Source organism: Paralichthys olivaceus, chromosome 10, assembly GCF_024713975.1.
Source record: "Paralichthys olivaceus isolate ysfri-2021 chromosome 10, ASM2471397v2, whole genome shotgun sequence".
In the NCBI taxonomy this organism is placed as follows: domain Eukaryota; kingdom Metazoa; phylum Chordata; class Actinopteri; order Pleuronectiformes; family Paralichthyidae; genus Paralichthys; species Paralichthys olivaceus.
Window position 1 is genome coordinate 16,098,981 of NC_091102.1, and position 21,256 is coordinate 16,120,236.

General features: G+C 38.9%; 1 protein-coding gene across 1 annotated transcript in view; it reads left to right on the plus strand.

Moving 5' to 3' along the window:
• The window catches only part of thsd7ba (thrombospondin, type I, domain containing 7Ba), a 183,610-nt gene that overhangs the window by 96,128 nt on the left and 66,226 nt on the right, over nucleotides 1-21,256 (plus strand). Inside the window, exons 8-10 of the mRNA XM_069533160.1 lie at nucleotides 2,676-2,876; nucleotides 13,945-14,136; nucleotides 17,102-17,333. Coding sequence (XP_069389261.1) covers nucleotides 2,676-2,876; nucleotides 13,945-14,136; nucleotides 17,102-17,333 — 625 coding nt within the window. The remainder of the gene's footprint in view (nucleotides 1-2,675; nucleotides 2,877-13,944; nucleotides 14,137-17,101; nucleotides 17,334-21,256) is intronic.

Sequence of the window (21,256 nt, forward strand, 5' to 3'; positions counted from 1 at the left end):
CGATGTTATTCTTAATTATGCACTCAGCACTCACCATGCATGCTCTCAGGTTAATGAATGTAGCAGCTGAAGAATGAAAGTTAGTGGAAATGAGTCGTTATGATCGGCATTTCATTTCAACCACTACAGAGCTGTTCAGCCGGTGCCAGTGTGGAGCCGGCACACCTCAGCAGGTAGAAGACCATTTAGCAACAGAAAAAGCAGCGGCAGTGGAAAAACAGTAAGAGTCATTAATTGGAGCGAAAAGGTCTTACCAGCTACTGTAACTTGATACAGATCACTTAAACTTTTCCACTTTTTTCCTCAAAAAACCCCTTCTCCTTGTCTATGTTGTTCAGCTCATTATGGCCCTCACCTCCCCTTGCTGCTCCCTGTTTTCTTTGCTGCTTTTATTAATTAATCAGTTTGTCCCTTCACGGCACGGCTCCTGGGCACATTATTTATTTAAGATCTTTCTTTTATAAAGGAAAACGGAGAATATTGTGCATTTAAATAGCCTTTCCTTTGTGTTTTGTTTTTTGTTGAAAAATGACTTCTTACTGCAAGTGAATGATTCTCTATCTTCTATGGGCATGTGCTGCAAATTGATCTGAAACACTCAGTCACAAGCAAAAAACACAGGTCTATAATATAAATAATAAAACGGTCTGCTACTTCAAACTGACTGGTGGATCCCGGATCACACGCACAGTAGGTAGTTGTCATTCCTCTGACACATGTTCAATTCGACATGTAACACTTACCATAGATATCATGCAATAGACACAGAGGCGCCCTACTGGAATTTCAGACTGGTGGGTGCCAGGATCTGTAGATGCAGATTATTATGAGTACATGTAGTGAAATGTCTCAAGCAACTTTTAATTCTACAAGGGGTTTTTGTAAGGCAACAGTTTTCTGTTTTTAATGATGTAGTTTCATTATTTAGATGCACTGGTGAATATTCAGCAACTTATTGACATTTTCCCCCTCAGCTTTATTTTAGTTTTTTATATCCGGCTTATAGTACGAGCACTGTAAACTGTAAACTAGCCCAGTAATCTTTGTCTTCTTGTAATTCTAAGGAGTTATGCAATAAACTTTATGTTTACATTGACATTTTAACAACGTTTGCAGGAAATATAAGCAGAGGCCAGGAAAAAGAGAGGTTTTGAGTTGACAACTACCAGAAAAACCATTTACCAAAGTGACATCTGAAATATACGTTTTTATGTTGTGCCTCTTCTGTGGAAAGAGTCTCAGCCAAAGCTGCTCGGTGGATACAGTGGACAGCTCCTGGTGCTGTAATTGAGTTTCATACACAAGCACTCTGTCAACAGCTCATTCACTGCTCACTGGATTCCTAAACAGGAAAAGTCAAGGCATGAATAACATAAGCAGTTTGATCAAGACCATTCTTTTTACAAATATAATTGTACTTCCTGTGTTAATATACCAAAAGGCAAATAATTCACATCAATCAAATTAAACAAAAAAATATTATTTTCTCACAAGAATAGTTTTGGTAAAAAGAAACCAATGTGGCCTGGCACTGAAAACCTAGAAATGTGTGTATTCAGTATTTAATAATAATAATAATAATAATAATAACTGTATTTGTATAGCACTTATCTAAACAAAGTTACAAAGTGCTTCACAAGAAAAATAATAAAATCCATGGCTAGAAGAAGAATAAATTATAATAAAAAGGTATTCAATTCAGTTGTATTTTTTGAGTTTATCCATTTGAGCTCTGTAAGACAGGTTGTGTAATGAAAAATAATAACTTAATAAAGAGGCTTAAGGTAAATCTGACTGGCTACTGGCTTGTATGGCAGTGCTATGAAAGCCATGTGGCCCACTCAGTAGATCAGACATCATTACCTCTGTGCCTATTTTATTCTATCTATTTATGTAACTATATGATGATAACGTGATTATGAGGTGCATAGTTAATGAGAGACCTAAATAAGCCATCAAAGAGGTAATGTCCAGTAAAGTTCTAAGTATTATTGCAGCAGGTATAATTTGGGAATCTCTACAAATACAAGAATCACACGCAAAGCTGATTTCAGACGTAATGATGATAGTAGTAGCCATCTCTGTTGAAACGTCAGCCCATCTGTGTTGTCTCACATGTAGCAGGCCAAAAATGATGTGACTCACACGATGTGAGATGTGAGATCACAAAAATGGAGCTCGATCTTTTTCAGTAGTTGCATCAAAACTGTGGAACAGTCGGCCCTCCACATCAGGACCTCGACAACTGGACAATTTTATTTATGTGATTTTTATCTTATCCAACTATTTTTATTTAATTATTCAATGTCATGTTGTTTCATCTTTTTATTTTTGTATCTCCCCTGATTTAGCTTTAAAATGGTAGTTTGATAAATGTCTGTTGTTTTGAAACACGCTTTTCAAATAACTTGACTCTACTTAATAATTGTTAGAATCAGAAGAAGCTCATACATGCAAACCTCACACAGAAGGACCTGGTTGGTGGAATTGATCCCTTGTGCTGAGTCAGTGGTGACCATTAAGCCACCGTGCCTCACACAGTTAAATGAACCATAATGCTTTCTTTCAGTGATTGGCTGACAGGGGGTCAGCTGATTTTTACATGTCAACGTGCTCACTGTTTTGTGGCTGACAACCTTTTCTTCTCCCTCCCTTTTGCTCTTGCTTGCTGTCAGGTTTCAGACAGAGGAGGAGAGAGGTGTTGTGGGAGTCCAACAGTTCTCCAGACACCTGTCCTCACCAAGTCGAGTCCATCCCCTGTGAGGACCCTGCCTGCTACCTGTGGCAGGTCCAACAAGGGGAAAGCTGCGTTCTCAACACACAGCCCTGTGGGCCTGGAACCGCCGTCCAGAATGTGACCTGTGTCAGCTCTGAAGGTACTGTCCTGGATTTGGATTTTAAAGGAGCAGTTCAACTCAGTTTTTCTTGGGTATTCAGTCAGTATTTGTTGAGAGCAATGAGAGGATTGAATCTTTCATTTCTATACTTTATTTACCTCAGACAAGGAGGTTATGTAGAAATACTGATTTCCATGGTTTTTACAGAGGGGTGGTACATAGTGTGGACCTGAATAAAGAATGAAAGACAAGTTCTTGCATGAGCGAGAGCTGCATTGATGTCATTTATGGGTACACACACAATTTCAGCTATAAAGGTTAGGTGCTGACAGTTTGCGTGGATTGTGACAATTTTAAGAACACGCTGCAACTAGCACTGCACACAGCTGTACAATACAGCAACAGAGCAGAACACCTTGAACAAGTTTTTCATTTTATTATAAGTAGTTTAAAAGCATTTTAGGTTTTTCATGAAGTCTAGTTAAGTAAACACTGCTTTAAAAATGACGAGATATGGGTTTACCCTTGGCAGAGGCATGTGCTCTCAGAGTGGCCTTCTAGTTCCTTAGTTTTTTTGATTTAATTAAAAACAATCAAGAAGATGAAAAAAACATAAAATGAATTAAAATATATAAATCTCATAAAATCAGTTCCCCATAATGAATGTATTGTTTATATTCCATAATTAAAATCACTGTACAATGAAAGAAAAAATATTTTTTAAAACTAGTCAGCCTCTAAATAACAGCTATTATTATTTGTAATTCATCAATACATGTATTAGTATGGTTTGATTCATTTCTTTTTTCATCATTAAAATGGCAATAACCATAAAGTGCAACTCTTATTCACAAATGTAATTAGAGTCGAGCTTCAACAAGCAGTAAAATTCATCAAGGCTGTAACTGAGCCACCATTGCTGTGGTCTAGACACATAATGTTATCGATTGCATTGTGATGCATGAACTATCAGGTATAATGTGATCCATTGTGCTCAGCCATATCATTATGTTGGGTGATAGTACCATCAGTGTTAACATGCATTATTCATGAGGGACCATCACCAAGTTTATGGGCTCAGAAAACACTGACCTGATTAAAAGTCAGAATCGCAGCTTCTTACCCGACATTAATTGCTCATTTCCATAGATTAGAAACCTAATTGCATCCTTTTTTGCCTGTGTTTTATTATCCTGTCACAATGGATCATGTGTATGTTTATCAGGAAGGCAGAAGAGGGTCTAAATATATTAACCAACTGGAGAGTCTAATGAGTTTTGACAGGACAAGTCAGAATATGAGCTTTGGCTGGTTTGAGGCTTAATTCTCACAGAATGATTTGTGGCGGGTGTATTGTTAGTGAATGTTGAAATGTTGAAAGAGGTTTTCTGCTTCCTCCTTAATTGGCTTATTGGACTTAGACCATTCGTGCAAGTTTGGTTATTTAAACATATGTTCACACTGTGGCACTGCAGGCTGGAATAGCAGTGATATACAACTGACTTTACTCACTATGAATGCTGGTATGATTCATTCTGTGTGTTTGAAAAGATGCTGAAGGCGCCCTAGGAGAATAATATTTCCTTAGGTTGATGTGTTAAAGAAATGGTAGATTTTGAGTTGTGTTGAGCTCATAGGATGCGTACACCTCCGCCAAGGAGCAACAGCCCCCTAAAATTCTCATCAATATATCAAGATACATGAATTATTCCCTGGCAAATCTGTCAACTTTCCAAAAACGCCATATTCAAGAAAGTGGAAAAAATATATTCCTGTTTCCGCCCCCTCTATGCCAAACTTGAGTGGGTTCTTTCTTGGCCCATGTCCTATCCTTCCACCAAATGTCATGGAAAACCTTTCAGTAGTTTTAAAATAATCCTGCTGACCATGAACACATAGGCGTGAAACATAACCTCCTCGGCAGATGAAATAAAACGTACCAACAATTTGACAGTAATATGAAAATGCAAAAATGCGTATATAAATATTATATTTGCTTTGTAATATACAAAAGGTTCTTCAGCCTTAATTCCAGCAAGTACTGACAGCCACTGAGGTCACTTGGATATGACTCATAGGCCATTTGTTATTTTTTTTAGGGCTTGAGCTTTGGAAACATTAACATCTGTCTGTGTTCCATTTCATCCACTTATCTTCCTTCTCCCAAGTAAAATTGTTTTCAAAACCATGTATTAAAGTAAATACACTTTACAATAACATATCCGCTTGAAATGTATTTAACCATTTAATTTCTTACACAATGAACATTTGGCAAAATAGATTTCCCCCTCTTCCCCCTACAAATCCCTTATTCGGTGTATCAGGTCTTCAATCGTCACAAGAAAAATAATAAACTTTCAAAGTTGTGATGTTTGGTTAAGTTTAAGTACAAAAACTACTTAGTCAGGCTTAAGGACATTCTTCATCTTGGTAAAGTCGTAAAAGAGACAAAGGGATATCACAGGTTATAGATTTTACAATAATCAAACAAATGGCAGGCTCCTGGGTGAATGTCCTGTTTTCTTTCAACCCATCCATCCAGCTCCTCTTAATGCAGACTTTGTCGCTCAAACACTTCTCGATTTCACTTCCTTCATTACTCGTGTCATAACTACCGAGGCAGCTTGAGGTCACACAACAATATAACAGCTTATTATTGTCATAATAAGGTGTTTGCAAAGACAAACCTAAACTCTTTTATTTTACAGGAGGGACAAAAAAAGCTATTTGTCAGGATGATGATTCAACACTGCTGACAGCCTTAAATTAGCTGTCCATATAAATGCATCATCAATGCACTGATTAAACAAACATCAAGACACGTTTCAAAAAGCCAGAGCGGCTATTCTTTATTTCTTAAAACAACATGGACAGAAACAGGTAATTACAGTGACAGAATAATTCTGCTGCTCAGTTTGTTATGTTTTGTGCAAACATCTCAGTGACCTCCTTTCGTGGCAGGTTTTGCTCCAGACAGAAGATGTTTTAAGCTGCTCTTCCGTGGAGCTAGACATATGAATTTGTTGGACCTTGGAGGGAGCAGCCGCTACATGCCGGTCTCTCTGCACATTTAGTCCCAACACATACCAGCTCTCCATCCCAGCTGTTACACCAGAGAAGTGATGGGCACTTTGCCTGCAGTAATGAATCGTTGGAAGAAAGGCGAGAAGACGTGCTTCTCCTCTGGGAGAAATCAATTCTAAAGCTTTTGCCAGTCGTGAAAATACTGTGGATTATTTGTATTTCAAGTCTTACAAGGTCAGGGTTTAGTTCAAGCCTCCGCATGAAGGACACATGAAAAAGAAAACATATTTTAGTTAAAGTGAGACAGTGAATTACCTGCATGTTGACCTGACCTTCTCCCACTCTCTTCTTATCAGCTGTCTCTCGGGTTAATGAGGAATATAAAAAGACAAATAATGAACCACAGGTCAAACTCACCTCAAATAACACTTCAAATTATCCCCTCATTATTCACAGATAAAATGTACAGATCCATCTGGAGCCATTCCAGCTCACTCAGATATTCTGTTTGAAGAAACTGGATGAATCAGTTGTCTCCAGAGCTGCTAATTTGCTCTAACATTTTATCATGATCTTCAGGGGCAGTGTTGCTCCCAAAATAGTGTTGAAGTATTCTGGAAGGGCTATTTTGAGAAAAAGAAAATCTTACTTATAATTTAAAAAGTTTAAAAAAATATTTTTACATGCAGAATTTTCTTTCCCATTTTAGCATTTTAACCTTATTCATTAAGGATTTATAAGATTAAAAAAAACATCAGATAATATCAGTTTTAGTTTCAGGACAAACAATTGAAAGTCGACAGTTATAATTACACTTTTGATTTCATAATTTGAGTTTAGTCACTAATTACCTCCACCAAGGAGCTTATGTTTTCATTAGTGTTTGTTTGTTTGTTTGTCTGCCGAGCCCCTTTCTCACTGGTTTAAAAACCCACTAACACCCACCAGCATCTGGCTTTTGTCTGCAATGAGAATAAACAGTTAGAATTTAACTTCGGGTTAAACAGGTCAGCAGTCCGCCTCTGGTCAGCACCTTATTTTATCTTTACGTTCATGACGCACCAGGGAGGAAAAAAAAAAACAGCAAGCTTAACTCTTCTACTGGCAATGGGGAAGGAGTCTTTTGCCTTTTTTTAGCGGGTTAACCTGCATTAAAAAAGCTCAACATACCCACAAATTCTGGTCTAAAAGAGGAATTAGTTAGCAACATTACAGATAAATATACAGGACGGATTAGCACAAAACCTGGGGGAAGGATGCTGATGGGTCTGGAAATAACTGATTACATTTTGTGAATTTCTTTTCACTTTCTTAAACACTGAGATATATTTTTTGATGTTATCACCAAATTCCCTCTGAATCATTTATACAATTCACACATGGTCACATTCAGGCAATGGGGACTGTTGGGCCTTGGCTGAGGTATGTGTTCCACTGTGCTATTCTAGTTTACTGATATATAACCTTGTATCAGGACGTGGGTTAAAGACTGAGTTCTAACAATAGTTGAAGAAAATAGAACAACTTCTGCGACTGTTCCAAACAACCACTGGTCCCTCATATTTTTTTTTTACGACAGATCCAATCAAAGTAAGATACATTTAGCCCTAGAGGTGGATTGTTAATGTCTTTATGTGAAACATCTTTGGTTTTCTGCTGTGAATTACCTGCGATGGGTTCTCACCAATATATCACAGCACAGTTCAGCAGAAGGAGCAGTCATAGTCTGAGCTGTTTGGACAGGAAGGTTTATGTGTGTGTTGAGAGTACAGCAACTTCAAACATACATTTCTTGATTTCAATCATTTCAGCTTTTAGTGCAGACTGAGTGTGGGAGAGAAGTGAGAGGTAGAAGTGACACATCCACAGAGATAAAAGCATTGTTTACAATAATCAGGAAGCCTTTCTGATATTTGTGTGTATTTTTTTTAGTAGTGGCAGCTTGTCTTGTAATCATACAGATACACCAATACACAATGTCCATGTTTATTTTTAGCAGCTAATCAAAGATGTCGGAGCTAAAGTTCAGAGTAATTCATGTATAACAGATAAGTATTCACAGAGAGTGGTAAAAGATAGAGTCTGATTCTGATCCAGCTCGTCAACGCTCCTCTTGCCTCGGCCTGTCTCATTGTTTGTACCACAACTTTTTTTTAAATTGGTCAATCAGTACCTATTATCCCCGACTGCAGTGTCCCCATTCCAAGCAGATGTTCTTTCTCATACATTTAAATCCTGCTGGAACCCTCAAGAAATCCTCATAAGCACTAGAACATTCATATACCGTTGCAGATTTGGACCTAAACCTCTGAATAAATTAGCTTGACTGCATAGGAACGGCTGGATCGTTCAAAAGCTCCCTCTTTTCACTGTTGGCTATAATTGAATATTTTGAGGTCAAACCTCCGAATAGGTGCCTCGTTGTCCATTATCGTTTACGGTAAATGTTCCCCACTCTTGTTGACTGCTGATTGTTGAAGCCTGTGGAAAGGTCAGCTATGCTCAGGCTTTCCTTCCCACCATGATAAGAATGCCTTTGTTGTGGAGAGTAAGAATAGCTGATATCTTTTTAATGATTTAGTCTGTTACTTCCACCAAAGAGGTTACGTTTTTCACCCTGGTCCATTTGTTTGTTGATTTGTTCATTTGTGAGCAAGATTACACAAAGGCTGTTGGATGGATAATGACAAAACCTATTTGCATTTACCCATTACATTTTGGTGCAGATCTGGATTTTCGGGCATTTTACAAATTTACAAATGCCCCCAGTGTGCATCTGCTTATATATATATGAATGAAAACATCAGAGCAAATGGTAAAAACAAATGTTAAACCTTGAAGAATATTGTCACTAATGTCAACTTAAATTTACCCTCTGCTAAAAGAAGAGAATTCAAAAATATATATCGGTCAAATAGTGAATATCCCTTGGACGTTTGAAGATCCTCCGAACTAGATTGATGATGAATTACCAATCACCAGCAGATGTTTAGTTAACTGTCCAGCTTTTGATCACATTCATTTGGTTTTAAACATGACTTTGTATATTTCAGTTTTTTTTGTTGCACTGTTTTGGCCTTCTGGCTGTAGATTTATCTTTCTCTAAATGTTAGGATGCATCACCAGTAGTGGCCCCCTGGATAGTAGGATGTTTCAACCATGATCACGTTACACCCTCACCCAGGAAGGCCCAGTCAGGGTTGATCGAGTCCCAGTGTGTTTCCCAATCATGTTTTGTAGCTGCTTTTTTTTCACCTGTCAGGTTCCATTTAAGAAGGTGAACTTCAGTGAAGTGTTTTCTCCGTAGTCCTCCTTGATTGAGTAAGCATTTGTTTTCCAATCTCTTGTCCGCATTAAACTTCTCTGCACTTTCAAGCCTGAAAACTCATAAGGTTGTCTGGTAAAAGTCTGCCCCCCTAAAGAGTCGGAGACAGTACTTTTTCAGCGAATTTTATCTGATAGGGAATTACATTTTTATCTATGGCTGCTCAAGCAGTCAGAAAACATATTCTATCGCAGATGTGAATAACGGCTTTTATTGCTGAGCAAACACATGGGTAATTCCTGAAGTCACTCAGGTAGGGATGAAATGGAATAGACTGGTGCAGGGCTGTTTAAGGACATTTCGCTGCTCAGCCAGGAGGATGATCCACAGGGATCGAAACAAGGAAAAAAAAACTTTTCTGAAGAAAGTGCATGAATCTGGTGCATCAGTTAGTGTGTTTATCCCCCAACTCATCTGTTGTCTGCCATCTGCTGGTCCATGTCAAGCTTTTGACATAAGAGACTAGTCCTCAAAGAGTCCTGAGAACATTCAGGGATGATATGTTCTAATTATTTCTTATCAGAAGTCCACTTTATTTACACAGCGTATATATTTATCTCATGTTTTTTAAATAAAGTAAATTAATAACTCTTATTTGCAAAGAATTTAGTGATAAATGATAAATAAATAATATGTTCTTGTTACAGTGTTTTTGTGACAGATGGACCTGTTAATACATGATGTATGAGGGTGCTGATTGACTGACAGCTCTGGCATGATCGGGAAGGTGTGATTTTTGCAATTCAATTCATTTAGCCCATAAGCATAAGCATAATGATAATAATATGTGGCGTTGGAATTTGAATGGTATGGTCCTAAGTTTACTGTCTGTGTAATGTGTTCAGTGAAAAGCAGAAAATGTAATTCATTTTGTTGAAATTGTGATAGATAGGTGGGTAGTTTTTTTCTCCTAGTTTATTTTCATTTCAAAGTTTCACATTATTAGTTATTTTTCATACTCTACACAGTATTTTCAATGTTTCACTCATAATAGCAAATTTTTCAAAATAATCTGAAAAAGTTGTCTCGACTTTTAAATGTGTTCATGAAGAAGGAATTGTAATAGTGTGAAGCTGCTGTAATATAAGACATCTGACCCAGGGCAGGTCTAATGGTTAGTCTGTTGCAACCCCTTCCTCTCTCATGAAGGCTATTGTTGAATTCATGCAGAGACTAAAACTCTCAAACTTTAAATGGTGTTGTCTGCAACTCTGCACAATCATCGTCATCTTGTTATTATTAGAATGTGCATTGCAGGTTTCAGCTCAGAGTTGTTGCAAACAGATGTAAAAATAATATTGCACCTTACACAGGACAGCGCTTGTTTTATTCCACAATGGTTTTTATTGTAAACCACACCAATATAATAAAAAAGTGCTGTGTTAGCCCGCTGGCTGTTTGCCCCAGGCTTTGTAAAGATGTTTTGACAGCTCACACAGCTCCCATTCGCTGCACATTGACCAAACACACCAGCGGATAGTCAGTCCCGCTTCACAAACCAACTACCTACCACAGCGCTCACAGATTCAAACGTACTGGTCCCAGCAGTAACTGACAACTGATATGTGACAGATTGGACCCCTTATATATAACCTCTAGAAACCTATTGTCTGACTTTTCTGATTTTCACTGTCACCAGCAGCCTGAGCTCTCTCCGCTCGACTGGTCAGCAATATTCAGTTAATGGCGAACTCAGGCGAGCGACCCTAAACTTGGTTGAGTGACTGTCGCTAATAATGAAAACCCAAAAGTAACGAAGAGCTGAAGTTTATTATTTCATTCACACATGGTTACAGCAAAAAAAAAACATCAATTGGTGACCCAGGCTAGTTTGTCAGAGCTCACTTCAGCGTACACAGTGATTTTGTCCAATTTGCCTTGTTGCATTTTCCCACCAGCTTTGTCTTAAAAGCTGCCTGCGATGAGTGGCAGTGATTATTAACTTTTAAGCAAAGGCGAGGACTCTTTTTTTCCCCTGTAAATGCACCTGAATAATAACAGTGAAGAAGATTAATTGGTGTGTGGGCGAGCAGAATAGAAATCATGTTGAAATTGCATGCAGGAGGCAGTGATATTATATCTGAGTAAGAGCCCCAACTACACATCCTTGTATTAATAATGCAAGAGGACCCCTAGGGCAGCCGTCTATTTGCAGTGCCCCCCCTTCAACATGCACTCGCACACACCGACACACATACACAGGATGTGACTTTGGACTCATGTTATCGTGCGATTTCTCCTTAGGCAGTGTATCCAGGCAAACCTTTGTGAATCAATTGTTAGTTTTTGTTTGCCAACACATTCATTAGTGCTGTGTGATTCAATTTTCAAGCAGAGCAACTGTTGAATTAGTTGATTGTGTACTGTTTGTTTGCCAACACTTTGAGTTTTGATTTAAATACAAGTTCTTTAATATAGTATTTTTTTTTTTTGCTGTAGTAAGCATAGGATCAGCTGAACATAAGGTCTCTTTGTCCTCTGAGAAACAAGTTGATAAGTTGGGGTTGTGCTGTGTGTCAAAATATGGTGCTGACAGCAGCTGATATCCTGGTTACTTGTAAGTTCAATGATTCGTTACCTTCCAGACAGTGTAACATACTGTAAGTGCCTCTTCAGCCAATGAAATTGGTTAAAATGATTAAACCTTATAACGGTGATGTATGTGGGAAGTAATAACCAACACGTTAGTATTCAAAATATGTCCTATTCTCTGTGAATGTCATTTGTTTGGCATATTTAAAAATTTTAAGAAACATTTTAAACTAGAATGGCAATCAGTAGAGCGCATACCTCCGTCCAGGCCTAACTGTCACCTTTCATTCAATCAAGCTGCACCATATTACACACACTCAGAAATATCAGTTCCCTGATTATTATTTTTAAATCGAGATCCACGTCCAATTGTTCCCTGGGCAATCAATGAAAATGTTAAAGAAATTGAAAACATTCCTAAATCTGCCCCATGATCCAGATCCCCACCAAAAATCAATGGGTGCTTCTTTAACCCATTCCACATCCTTCGACCACGTTCCGTAGAAATAAGTGCTGCAATTTAAGTGAAATGTGCTTTCTTTACTTTAGATCAAACTTTCTACTTTGCAATTCACATTTAAAGGTTGTGAAATAGTGTCTCGCTGTATCTAATTGTCAATTAGGACATGTAGTGTCAGTGTCTAACTCTCTGTCAGGACGGTTGATTCACAGCATCTGTGGCACGTATCCCTGCTTCCTATAAAGCTGATAGATTTTTGGTGGTTAACTTTGTAGAAGTCCATCTATCGTCCGCTTGCTTCTGCACTAATGAAAGTTATGATGCATCCCGTTACAGTAGCCTGTGGGACTTTACCCTGACTTGGGGCAGACTAACATCTCCCTCTGTATACGCACTCTTACTTTGACGGCTGGAACTCTCTGATGCCTCCACTTTATGGGCAAAACCCCCCCAAGGGAGTCTTTCACATCTATTGGATGAGACGATACCTACGTTTGCTCTCTGCCCTCCTCTGCATCGAGGGGATTCGCTTGAAGAAGTAAAAAAAGACAAATTGATGACAAATCTGGCCTGGGGTTGTTATTGTTAAACCATATTCCATGATGTAGTGGCAGAGTTCAGCCAAGTTAATGATACTGCTGTGTGTGAGCATATCTATAAAAAAAACAATGCTGGCTGCTGCTGGCATTGTTTTGACATCTGGATGGCATGCCTGCGTCTGGAATTGATCTCTCTCTCTTAGACAGAGAGACCTTAGAGGAATCTGTGGCACTCAGCTACCTCTGGGTACCTCTTGACAAAGGGTTTAATTCAGTCATTTGCCTTCATATGAGAATATACTTCTGTAATTTCACTGTTTTATCTCACGATATAACATCGATTATTGTTTGCAGTACAGAGGAAAAAGGCTCCTTTCCTTCACTGCTTCACTCCTTAATGAAAGAGTTAAGATAGAGCTGTGATAAATATTTCATAACGTGGCTCCCAGTTGAAGGCTGAAGGATAGTTTTTCAACTAGCTCAGAATACCAATGGGAAGGCCTTATACTTTTCTTTAAATAAAACGAAATTCTATTTGGGTTTGACATTTGTGTTTTATTGAGGAGCAAATCTTTTTCCCCTCAAGGATCAAAAACGTTTTTTTAACCTTTGGGGAAACTTCTCCCTCAGAGGAAACTTACATTTAAGCAAAAAAAAATCATCAAATTATGCATCTTCAACTAACAACCATGTTGACATCACTCTTAGGTTACCATGAGTTTATAACCAGGTTGTATGGACATATGATTTAGCCTGATCATATTTATTCCTTGAAATAACACTGTTATCCGCCCATGATCTTTTCCCCATGTCACAGCTGAACACCTCATAACTTACACCTTCCTCTCTACCCTTGAAAGGACATGCAGACTGTACAGAAAAGGGTATAAACAACTAAAACACTAGACACCTGAGTCAGGTGGAGCATGTCAAAGCAGCTGACCCACATACTTCTACAATGTGTGAGAACTGCAGTGTGAGCAGAGTAAAAAAACCTTTGGAAGTGTTTTTTCATTTGTTTGTGTGGATGAAATCCATCCTGTAATCCTGTAATCTGATTAGACGAGAGGTGCGATAGTAACGCTTGACTTGATTTTAATCCAGTCCCAATATTTGTTGGTTCCAAGTGCAACATGTCTCAGGATCTTGATTCTAGAGATTAGTTTGAGCCCCAAAGTTGCATGTCACCTTTTTTTCTGTTTTTTAATTTGACCTTGTCCCCCTCAGGGGAAGAAGTGCCGGTCGGCCGCTGTGGAGATGACCCTCCACCCACAGAAGTGGCCTGCGAGGTGGCCTGTGCCGCAGACTGTGTGGTCGGCTCCTGGTCCTCCTGGTCTCCCTGCTCACACAGCTGTGCCACCAAGAGCTCCGAGGGCCGACAGAGCCGCTCTCGCACTGTGCTTGCTATTCCAGGAAAAGGTACTGAAACATCCCTACGAGTTCTTTGGCTTTTCATTCTTTTTTAATGAAATATCTTTATCACTGTGTTTGTGTTTCTGTATTTTTGCAGAACTTCCCAAAAATGATGTACTTTTAATGTTTTCTTAGATATTGGATGATGAGCATTGCTTTTTTCTTGCGGCTCTGTATGATCAGAGGTCAATAATAGGTGCATTGCAGTCCAGATCCAGATGCTGTCCTATCCAGACCTGGACCTATAATTCAGTCATTGAGAATTGTCAAATTTTCAGGGACACTAGAAGAATGTCTTGCTTTTCATTTTGTCATCCATGTTATCAGGTTAGAGCGTCCACACTGCCTGCATGAGTCACGCTGCTCACCTAGAGAGACGTGGTCTGTTTTCTCCACATACTGCACATGGTTCACAGCAAAATAGACATTGAACATAATCTTTTATCACAGTTTTGATGTCTATCTGTCGAATATGTCACAGAAATACACATTTACAACTCTTCCTGTACCTGTTGTAAAGTTAAAGCACTCTCTTGCTTCTGTTGACTGACTCCATTCATTTGTTTTAACAAGATTTTTTATTGTTATTGTAGCAACAGAAGATGCTCGACTTCATACTATAGAGCCCTGGTACTTAGATAAGAACACAGACTTGCTTTTAATCAAGGAAATACAGTAGTCATCCCAGAAACTCTACGTGGCAGCTCTCCCGACACACAGCAGACACGCCTGAACAACAGGCTGCAAGACACAGCAGATCAGCGGTACACCCAGCGTGGTCCGGGCGCTAAGACACTGGTTTTATGACCCCAGGAAGCTCACAGACCAACTGCATAACATGAATTGGAAATCATCTCACGTCAAACAAGTCGGCAAATTCCCATGAACACTGGAGAAAAATAACAAAAGTAATTTGACGTGGTGTCCTCAAAAAAAAGAAAGGAAGACAGTGAAAACAGTTTATAATCAGTACTGGTCAGACATTATACTTGATTTGATTTGACAGTAAGATGTTGACTACACACAGACGTCTATACCTCTAATATTTCAACATATACTGCACTGACTTTGAATGCTAATTAGACATTATGACGCTGTGGATCTTCCCTGGAGGCGATGCTCTTTATCTGGACTTCTCTGAATTTTAATTAAATACCCCTGGCTTCGATCGTATCAGCATGTATTTGTGTTTTATGCAAGTTTCTAATTAAATTAAAACAACTATTTAGCAAAATTAGGTACACAAAAATGTAGATGCTCAGGAGGGTAGAAATAAATTGCACTGTAAGTATGTTTAGCAATGTAGGCAAAAGGTTTTGACAAGGAAGAATGAACAAAAAATATCTGGTTCTGCTGCATTTATTCTGATATTGTTTCTGTCCATCTTTACGCCCAGTGCTAACTCTGCAGAATACTCTGTCAACTTTCATTGGACTTACAAAAACTGCTGCGGTACAGTAAACCAGAAAACAAATTGCTCTGTGATGTTTTCAAGATGGACGACTGCAGATATCAATATTTTCACTGGAGATCAAACCTAAGAAACTAACAAAATGCTTCACATAAGCTTACTTTAGCTCTTATTCCAGTGGATTATTTTACATATTTTGTCTTTTTTTTGAATGAATGAATGAATCGACCCTCAGTTACTTTAGACAGTATGTCTGTATTTATGTAATATTTAAAGGTGTTTACAGTCACACACCCATTCTTACGTTTTTCTATCACGCTCCGTACACTGTCGGCACAGCTGTCAGGGGCGATTTGATTCGGTATCTTGCCCAAGGACACTTCAGTATGAAGAGTTGATGAACCACCGTGCATCAATGACCATCTCTACCTCCTGAGCCACAGCTATAATTGTATTATCCTCTGCACACCACTGTGAGAAACATGTAGGTGTATGGATGGTGAACATGTGTGCGCACATTTCTTTCTGTATCCACAAATGACATGCAGCTGGACCTCAGGAGGTAGAGCTGTGGTTCTACACATCCTAATCAAAATGCCAAACTGTCCTTGGGCAAGATACTGAAATGCTAAATTCCCCTGATGACTGTTGCATGTGTATGTCAGTGAATGAAAAACGATGCATATGGAGGGGCTGTATGAACATGTGTGTGATCTGATGAATTTGACTTGCACTGTAAATCAATGCACAACATAAATACATTATATCACTATGGTTACTGTTGCACAGATGTTCGTGTCTTTTTAGTAAAACAGCTCATTCTAAAGCAAAAAACTTGATTAAAATGTATTTAATTTTTATCATTAAACTATGTACATAGCCCCCCCAAAAAACATACATAATACACAAAGACAGATCTACAAATTACACTGATGAAATGCATGAATAGCCAAACACAAGAAGACAACACAGTTATAAAACAGTAAAAGTTAGGGTTTTTCTTTGTGCATTAGTGTCGCGTGTTTGCTAAAATAGCATTATTTTTGCTTTTACAGTCTACAGCGAACACAATGTGTCCTCATAATCACTGTGACAAGCGGCGCACAGGGAGCAGGGACTGGGAGAGCTTGTTGCAGTGTGGCTGGAGGCAGCATTTTGAAAATGGCCTGTGAAGTCCTGTCTGTGGTGACCTCACCCTGACTTTTCATTTGTAATTCAAATTCTACAAGTAAGAACTTGTAAAGTGTCGGCTCAGCTAACCTCAAACAAACATTTGTTGAGTCGCCAAGCTGCCAGCAGTCAATGATGAATATTAGCATTTGACTTCCAGCCACTAACTACAGCTTGTGCTTTGGGTGGAATTTATTTCAGGGCTTGTGAAAATCACACTTTCACATAATGATGCTTTCATGGACTAACCCTTGTGTTAGCTTGCTCATAAGCATCTGAAGACAAGAACAGGCAGATGTACTGTATTTCTGAAACACTGAACCATACCCCTTAACTAAGTTGTGCATCCATCTCTGATTCTGTGCCGTCTCCTTGTATGTTGATGCTCAGACGGGAAGGAGTGTCCCACAGCTCCAGCCCTGGAGGAGTGGAGGGTTTGTAACGACCATCCTTGCGTGGTGTTCTATTGGGAGGCCTCAGCCTGGGGCCCCTGTATCAAGGACACATCCATGGATCTCAATGGCACCAGCTTGCTGGATGGGACCCCTACATGTGCCGCGGGCGTTCAGATCCGCAAAGTCAGCTGCACCAAGATGAACGTGGGACCTGTCATAAATAAAAGGTACGCTCTTTGATCAGGCATCCGTTTTCATGTGTATTGCAATATTCATCTTAGCTCTGTAACACTGCAATTTAGTAATTTGTCCTATGACATCACTTTATGTTTTTGATATTGGTGTGTGCATTTGAACTGCACAATGTTTTTATTGCTTTCTTCATCATAAGTGAGATCACACTTTAGTATGTTTTGCTGAAGGCATGCTCTCACAGGCGTGTTTTTCAAGGTCTGTCGGCAGAAGAAATCAATAAGACACCACCTTCTTTTTTCCTCTTCAGCTCTGGATAGCATTGGGGCAGATCTATCCGCCTGTTGGGTTCCAATACTGTAGCACCAGTATTTTCCATGAAAGCATTTGCAGTCATTTTCTGTTTTCTCTTTTTATATGGGAAAACTAAGCCTTGCCTCCGCTTTTTACAGTTGTTTACTGTTTAATAATCTCTTAATTTCCCTCATAATAACAACCAGGACTCTGTTAGTCAGTGGGGTCAGGATACAGTTTGCGGACCTTCTTCAGTGCCCTCGGCTAAACTACAACAGTAGTCTGCAACTGGGTCACACCGCAGGACAAAATCGCTGCCACATCATTTTGATCATTTGTGTTTTTATTTCACCATTCAGACTGACAACGACACGGACATTTGTAGGTACTGATTTCCATTATGGCCATTATTCATAGAATTATTTCCTCTTTAGCAATTTGTCAACAAAGTAAAAGCACAACGTGTTTTTTGTTTTGTTGCTGCAATGCTTTGTATTGAGCTGAATTACTGAGCTTTTATTTTGAAAACTTAACAGATCTCTGAAATAGCCGACATGCAATTGCACTTGAACAGAAACAAAGTTCAGCTCAACACAATAATGTTTCCATTCGAAATAATAGTCTCAACGTAATGATAATAATTAAAAAATAAAATAATTGTCAAATTCGGCAACTAAGTTGTCTGTGTCAGTTTCCAACATGAAAATTCCTCTGACAGAAAAGCTTATCCCTATCTGACACTGTTGCTTTGCTTGGTTTTACATATCAGAAAAAATGGTCCCGAAAGAAACTAATGATAAATCACGACTGAGGCGTAAAGGTGCTTTGTAAAAATCTGGGGGAGGACTTGAGAAGGAAACACATTCCTCTGACAGGAAATTCATTTAAGAACGCAATCTCCATTTTCCAAAAGTGTCTTACTTGAAGGTATCGAGAATCTACTTTTACTTACTGACAAATGACCCAGATGACTTGATGCACTGTGAAATTACATCCCCAGAGCCTTGTACTCTTCTTTTGTGCCTTCTGCCTGTGTTTAGGATGTTTGTGTGTGTGTGTGTGCGTGTATATGCGTGTGAACCTGAGATTCATTTTGCTCATGCTCCACCATTATCTACTCCTTTTTCAGCAATACAATATTAAACACTGCTAAGGGCTTTTGTGCTGTCACTGTAATGATGTTATAGCCCGCCACAGGAAGATAGATTTATAAATAATTCACAAAGTTTGCCCTTCTTTAGCTCAATATAATATTGACAGGGCCATAAAGTGGATTATGGAGAGGATTTTTTCTTACGCCCGCTCTATCTTACGCCACAGAGGCTTTAATGAAAACTGTCATTTCTGCTCTGCCGACAGATCTCACCTGCACAGTATGTCGTGGACTAAATCAATTCTTTGCAGTGTTAATTTAATGGAAACAGCACGTAACACACAGGCCCTGCATGTTGCGGTTCATCATAGTTGATTTGAACCATCAGTAACAAGTGACTTTTGGTGTTTTTTATGTTTATTAGGATTTGATTGTGTCCATAAAGAGCAATACAAACTTGGCATCATTTATTTATTATCTACTAATCCCAGGAATCTTCATCTGTATGTGGCTCCCATCACAAGAACCCTACATCTTATCAGCTTCACTCTTGGTCATAAATATTGTTTAAGGACGTGCAGTGTGGAATTTGGTGCAATTTGGACATAATCGATTCAATATCAATGAACTTCAAAGGTCCAGTATGTAAGATTAAGGTGAAAGGGATCTCTACTCAGGAAATGAATACAAATAGTGATGTTGTCACTTGTGTGTTCAATCTAAATTGTAAAAATTGTTGTTTTCTTTACCCTAGAATGGGCTCTTTATATTTTCTTTATATTCAGGAGTGGGTCCTCTCTACGGAGGCAGTCTTGTTTTTTTTATAGTAGCCCAGACTAGACAAACTAAACACCTTTTGAGTTTTAAAAAAACTAAAGGCTGCCACAGGTTCTCTTTCATGTTTGGAAGGGGAGGGTGAGGTGAGGGGTTTTCAGCTGCAACATGCAGCTACTGTCAACATGCACTCAATACTACACACTGAACATTTAAGTAAATGCATGACCAGCGCTCTGCAGCAGCTCGACTCATAAACAGAAGGGACGGCAAGGACAGCTGATTCTCATTTCCGAGTTCTGTGCATTCAGTCGAGCTTCGCTGGGTACATTTTTCTAAAGAAGGGGACATAAAGGGGCCAAAGTTGATACAGAGGGGCCAATTATATGTTCAACATCCATGTAGGCTAGTTTTGATTTCTTTATTTCCACTACATAAACTCCTGTCTATCTTTGAAATGAGGAGCAGATGCCCCATGAATGCATTGGACATTTAGTTTTTTATAGAAAAGCCACTTGAGTCAGCAAACGTCTAAGCTTTTCATGATTAGCACCACAGTGTGCAGTGACTCAATAAAAGGTCAGCGGCTCTTTTCATGGTATTACTGCAAAGCTTCCCACAGAACATTAGATTGATTTTCAGTTTCATATCTGCTCCCCTGTAACATATTAATGATGAAATGTTAATTTACAAACAAAAGCAGTGATAGTTAGAGTTTAATATGTCTGTATACCAAATTAACACAGGTCCAATCAATAATCTTCAGACCCAAGGTTACAACTTTTCAAAATAAAAGTTCTACTTGACATAAAGCATTGCAGCAACAAAATAGACACTGTGCTTTCACTTTGTAGATATATTTCAAGGAGGAAGTGATTCTATGATTGTTGCCATGACAAAGACCAGAAACCCCAACACCTGTGAATGTCTGTGTCAGTCAAATTAAATTAATATAATATAATTGACCTGCAGGCCAAAGTTATTGTAATTTATGTTAAAGACGACATGTTTAACTTGTTGTTTTTAATGTCTGAGTAGATAACATATGCTGGGCTCCAAGAACATACTCAAAAAACATTTTTATTTAGGATTAAATATTAAATACAGTGAGGAGTGAGTAATTGGGTATTTGATTCCATTTTTGAAGCAAGAATAAATCATGTGTGTGAAGGAGATGTTTTATGTTCCCAACCATGTCAGAGTTGATCAGCGTGGCCCTGACTGTAGTTCTGACTCTCTGAGTCTGGGAGTGCCATATTCCCCCAGCTGCTGCGTAGCATTGCCATGCCCTCTGGCATACATCACTGCAAAGGGGAGAGAAGAGGAGGGAGAAAGCTGGAGAAGGATGAGTTTTATGTATCCTGCCTCCTTGTGCTTCGGCGTACTTTGATCTCATTCCTCTGCGTCCTGGCTTTCTGTAGTTGGTAAGATGGGGCACCACGCTGGGGCTCCAGTGAGACCTGGATTTGGTTGTCGGGCAAAGGACGTCACTCACTCCATAAATATATTGTAATTTGTGTGTGTGTGTGTGTGTTGGTTCCTGGTTGATGAAGACATCAAAGCTTATGACTTACTTGATTTCACAAAGCTGCATTAATCCACTCCACTTCAAGGTTGCACGACAAACACAACACATCGCAGCCTAAGGGCTTGTTATAGATAAGTTGCACAAGATGTGTAGAATAAATAGGGAAGAAGTGCATGATTATTTTCTATTTTTAGAAACAGAAATTGGTGAAAGTTGGGGAAGTTGTCCTTAAAACCTGCTAATGACGTCCTTGGCGTGGCAGGAATGAT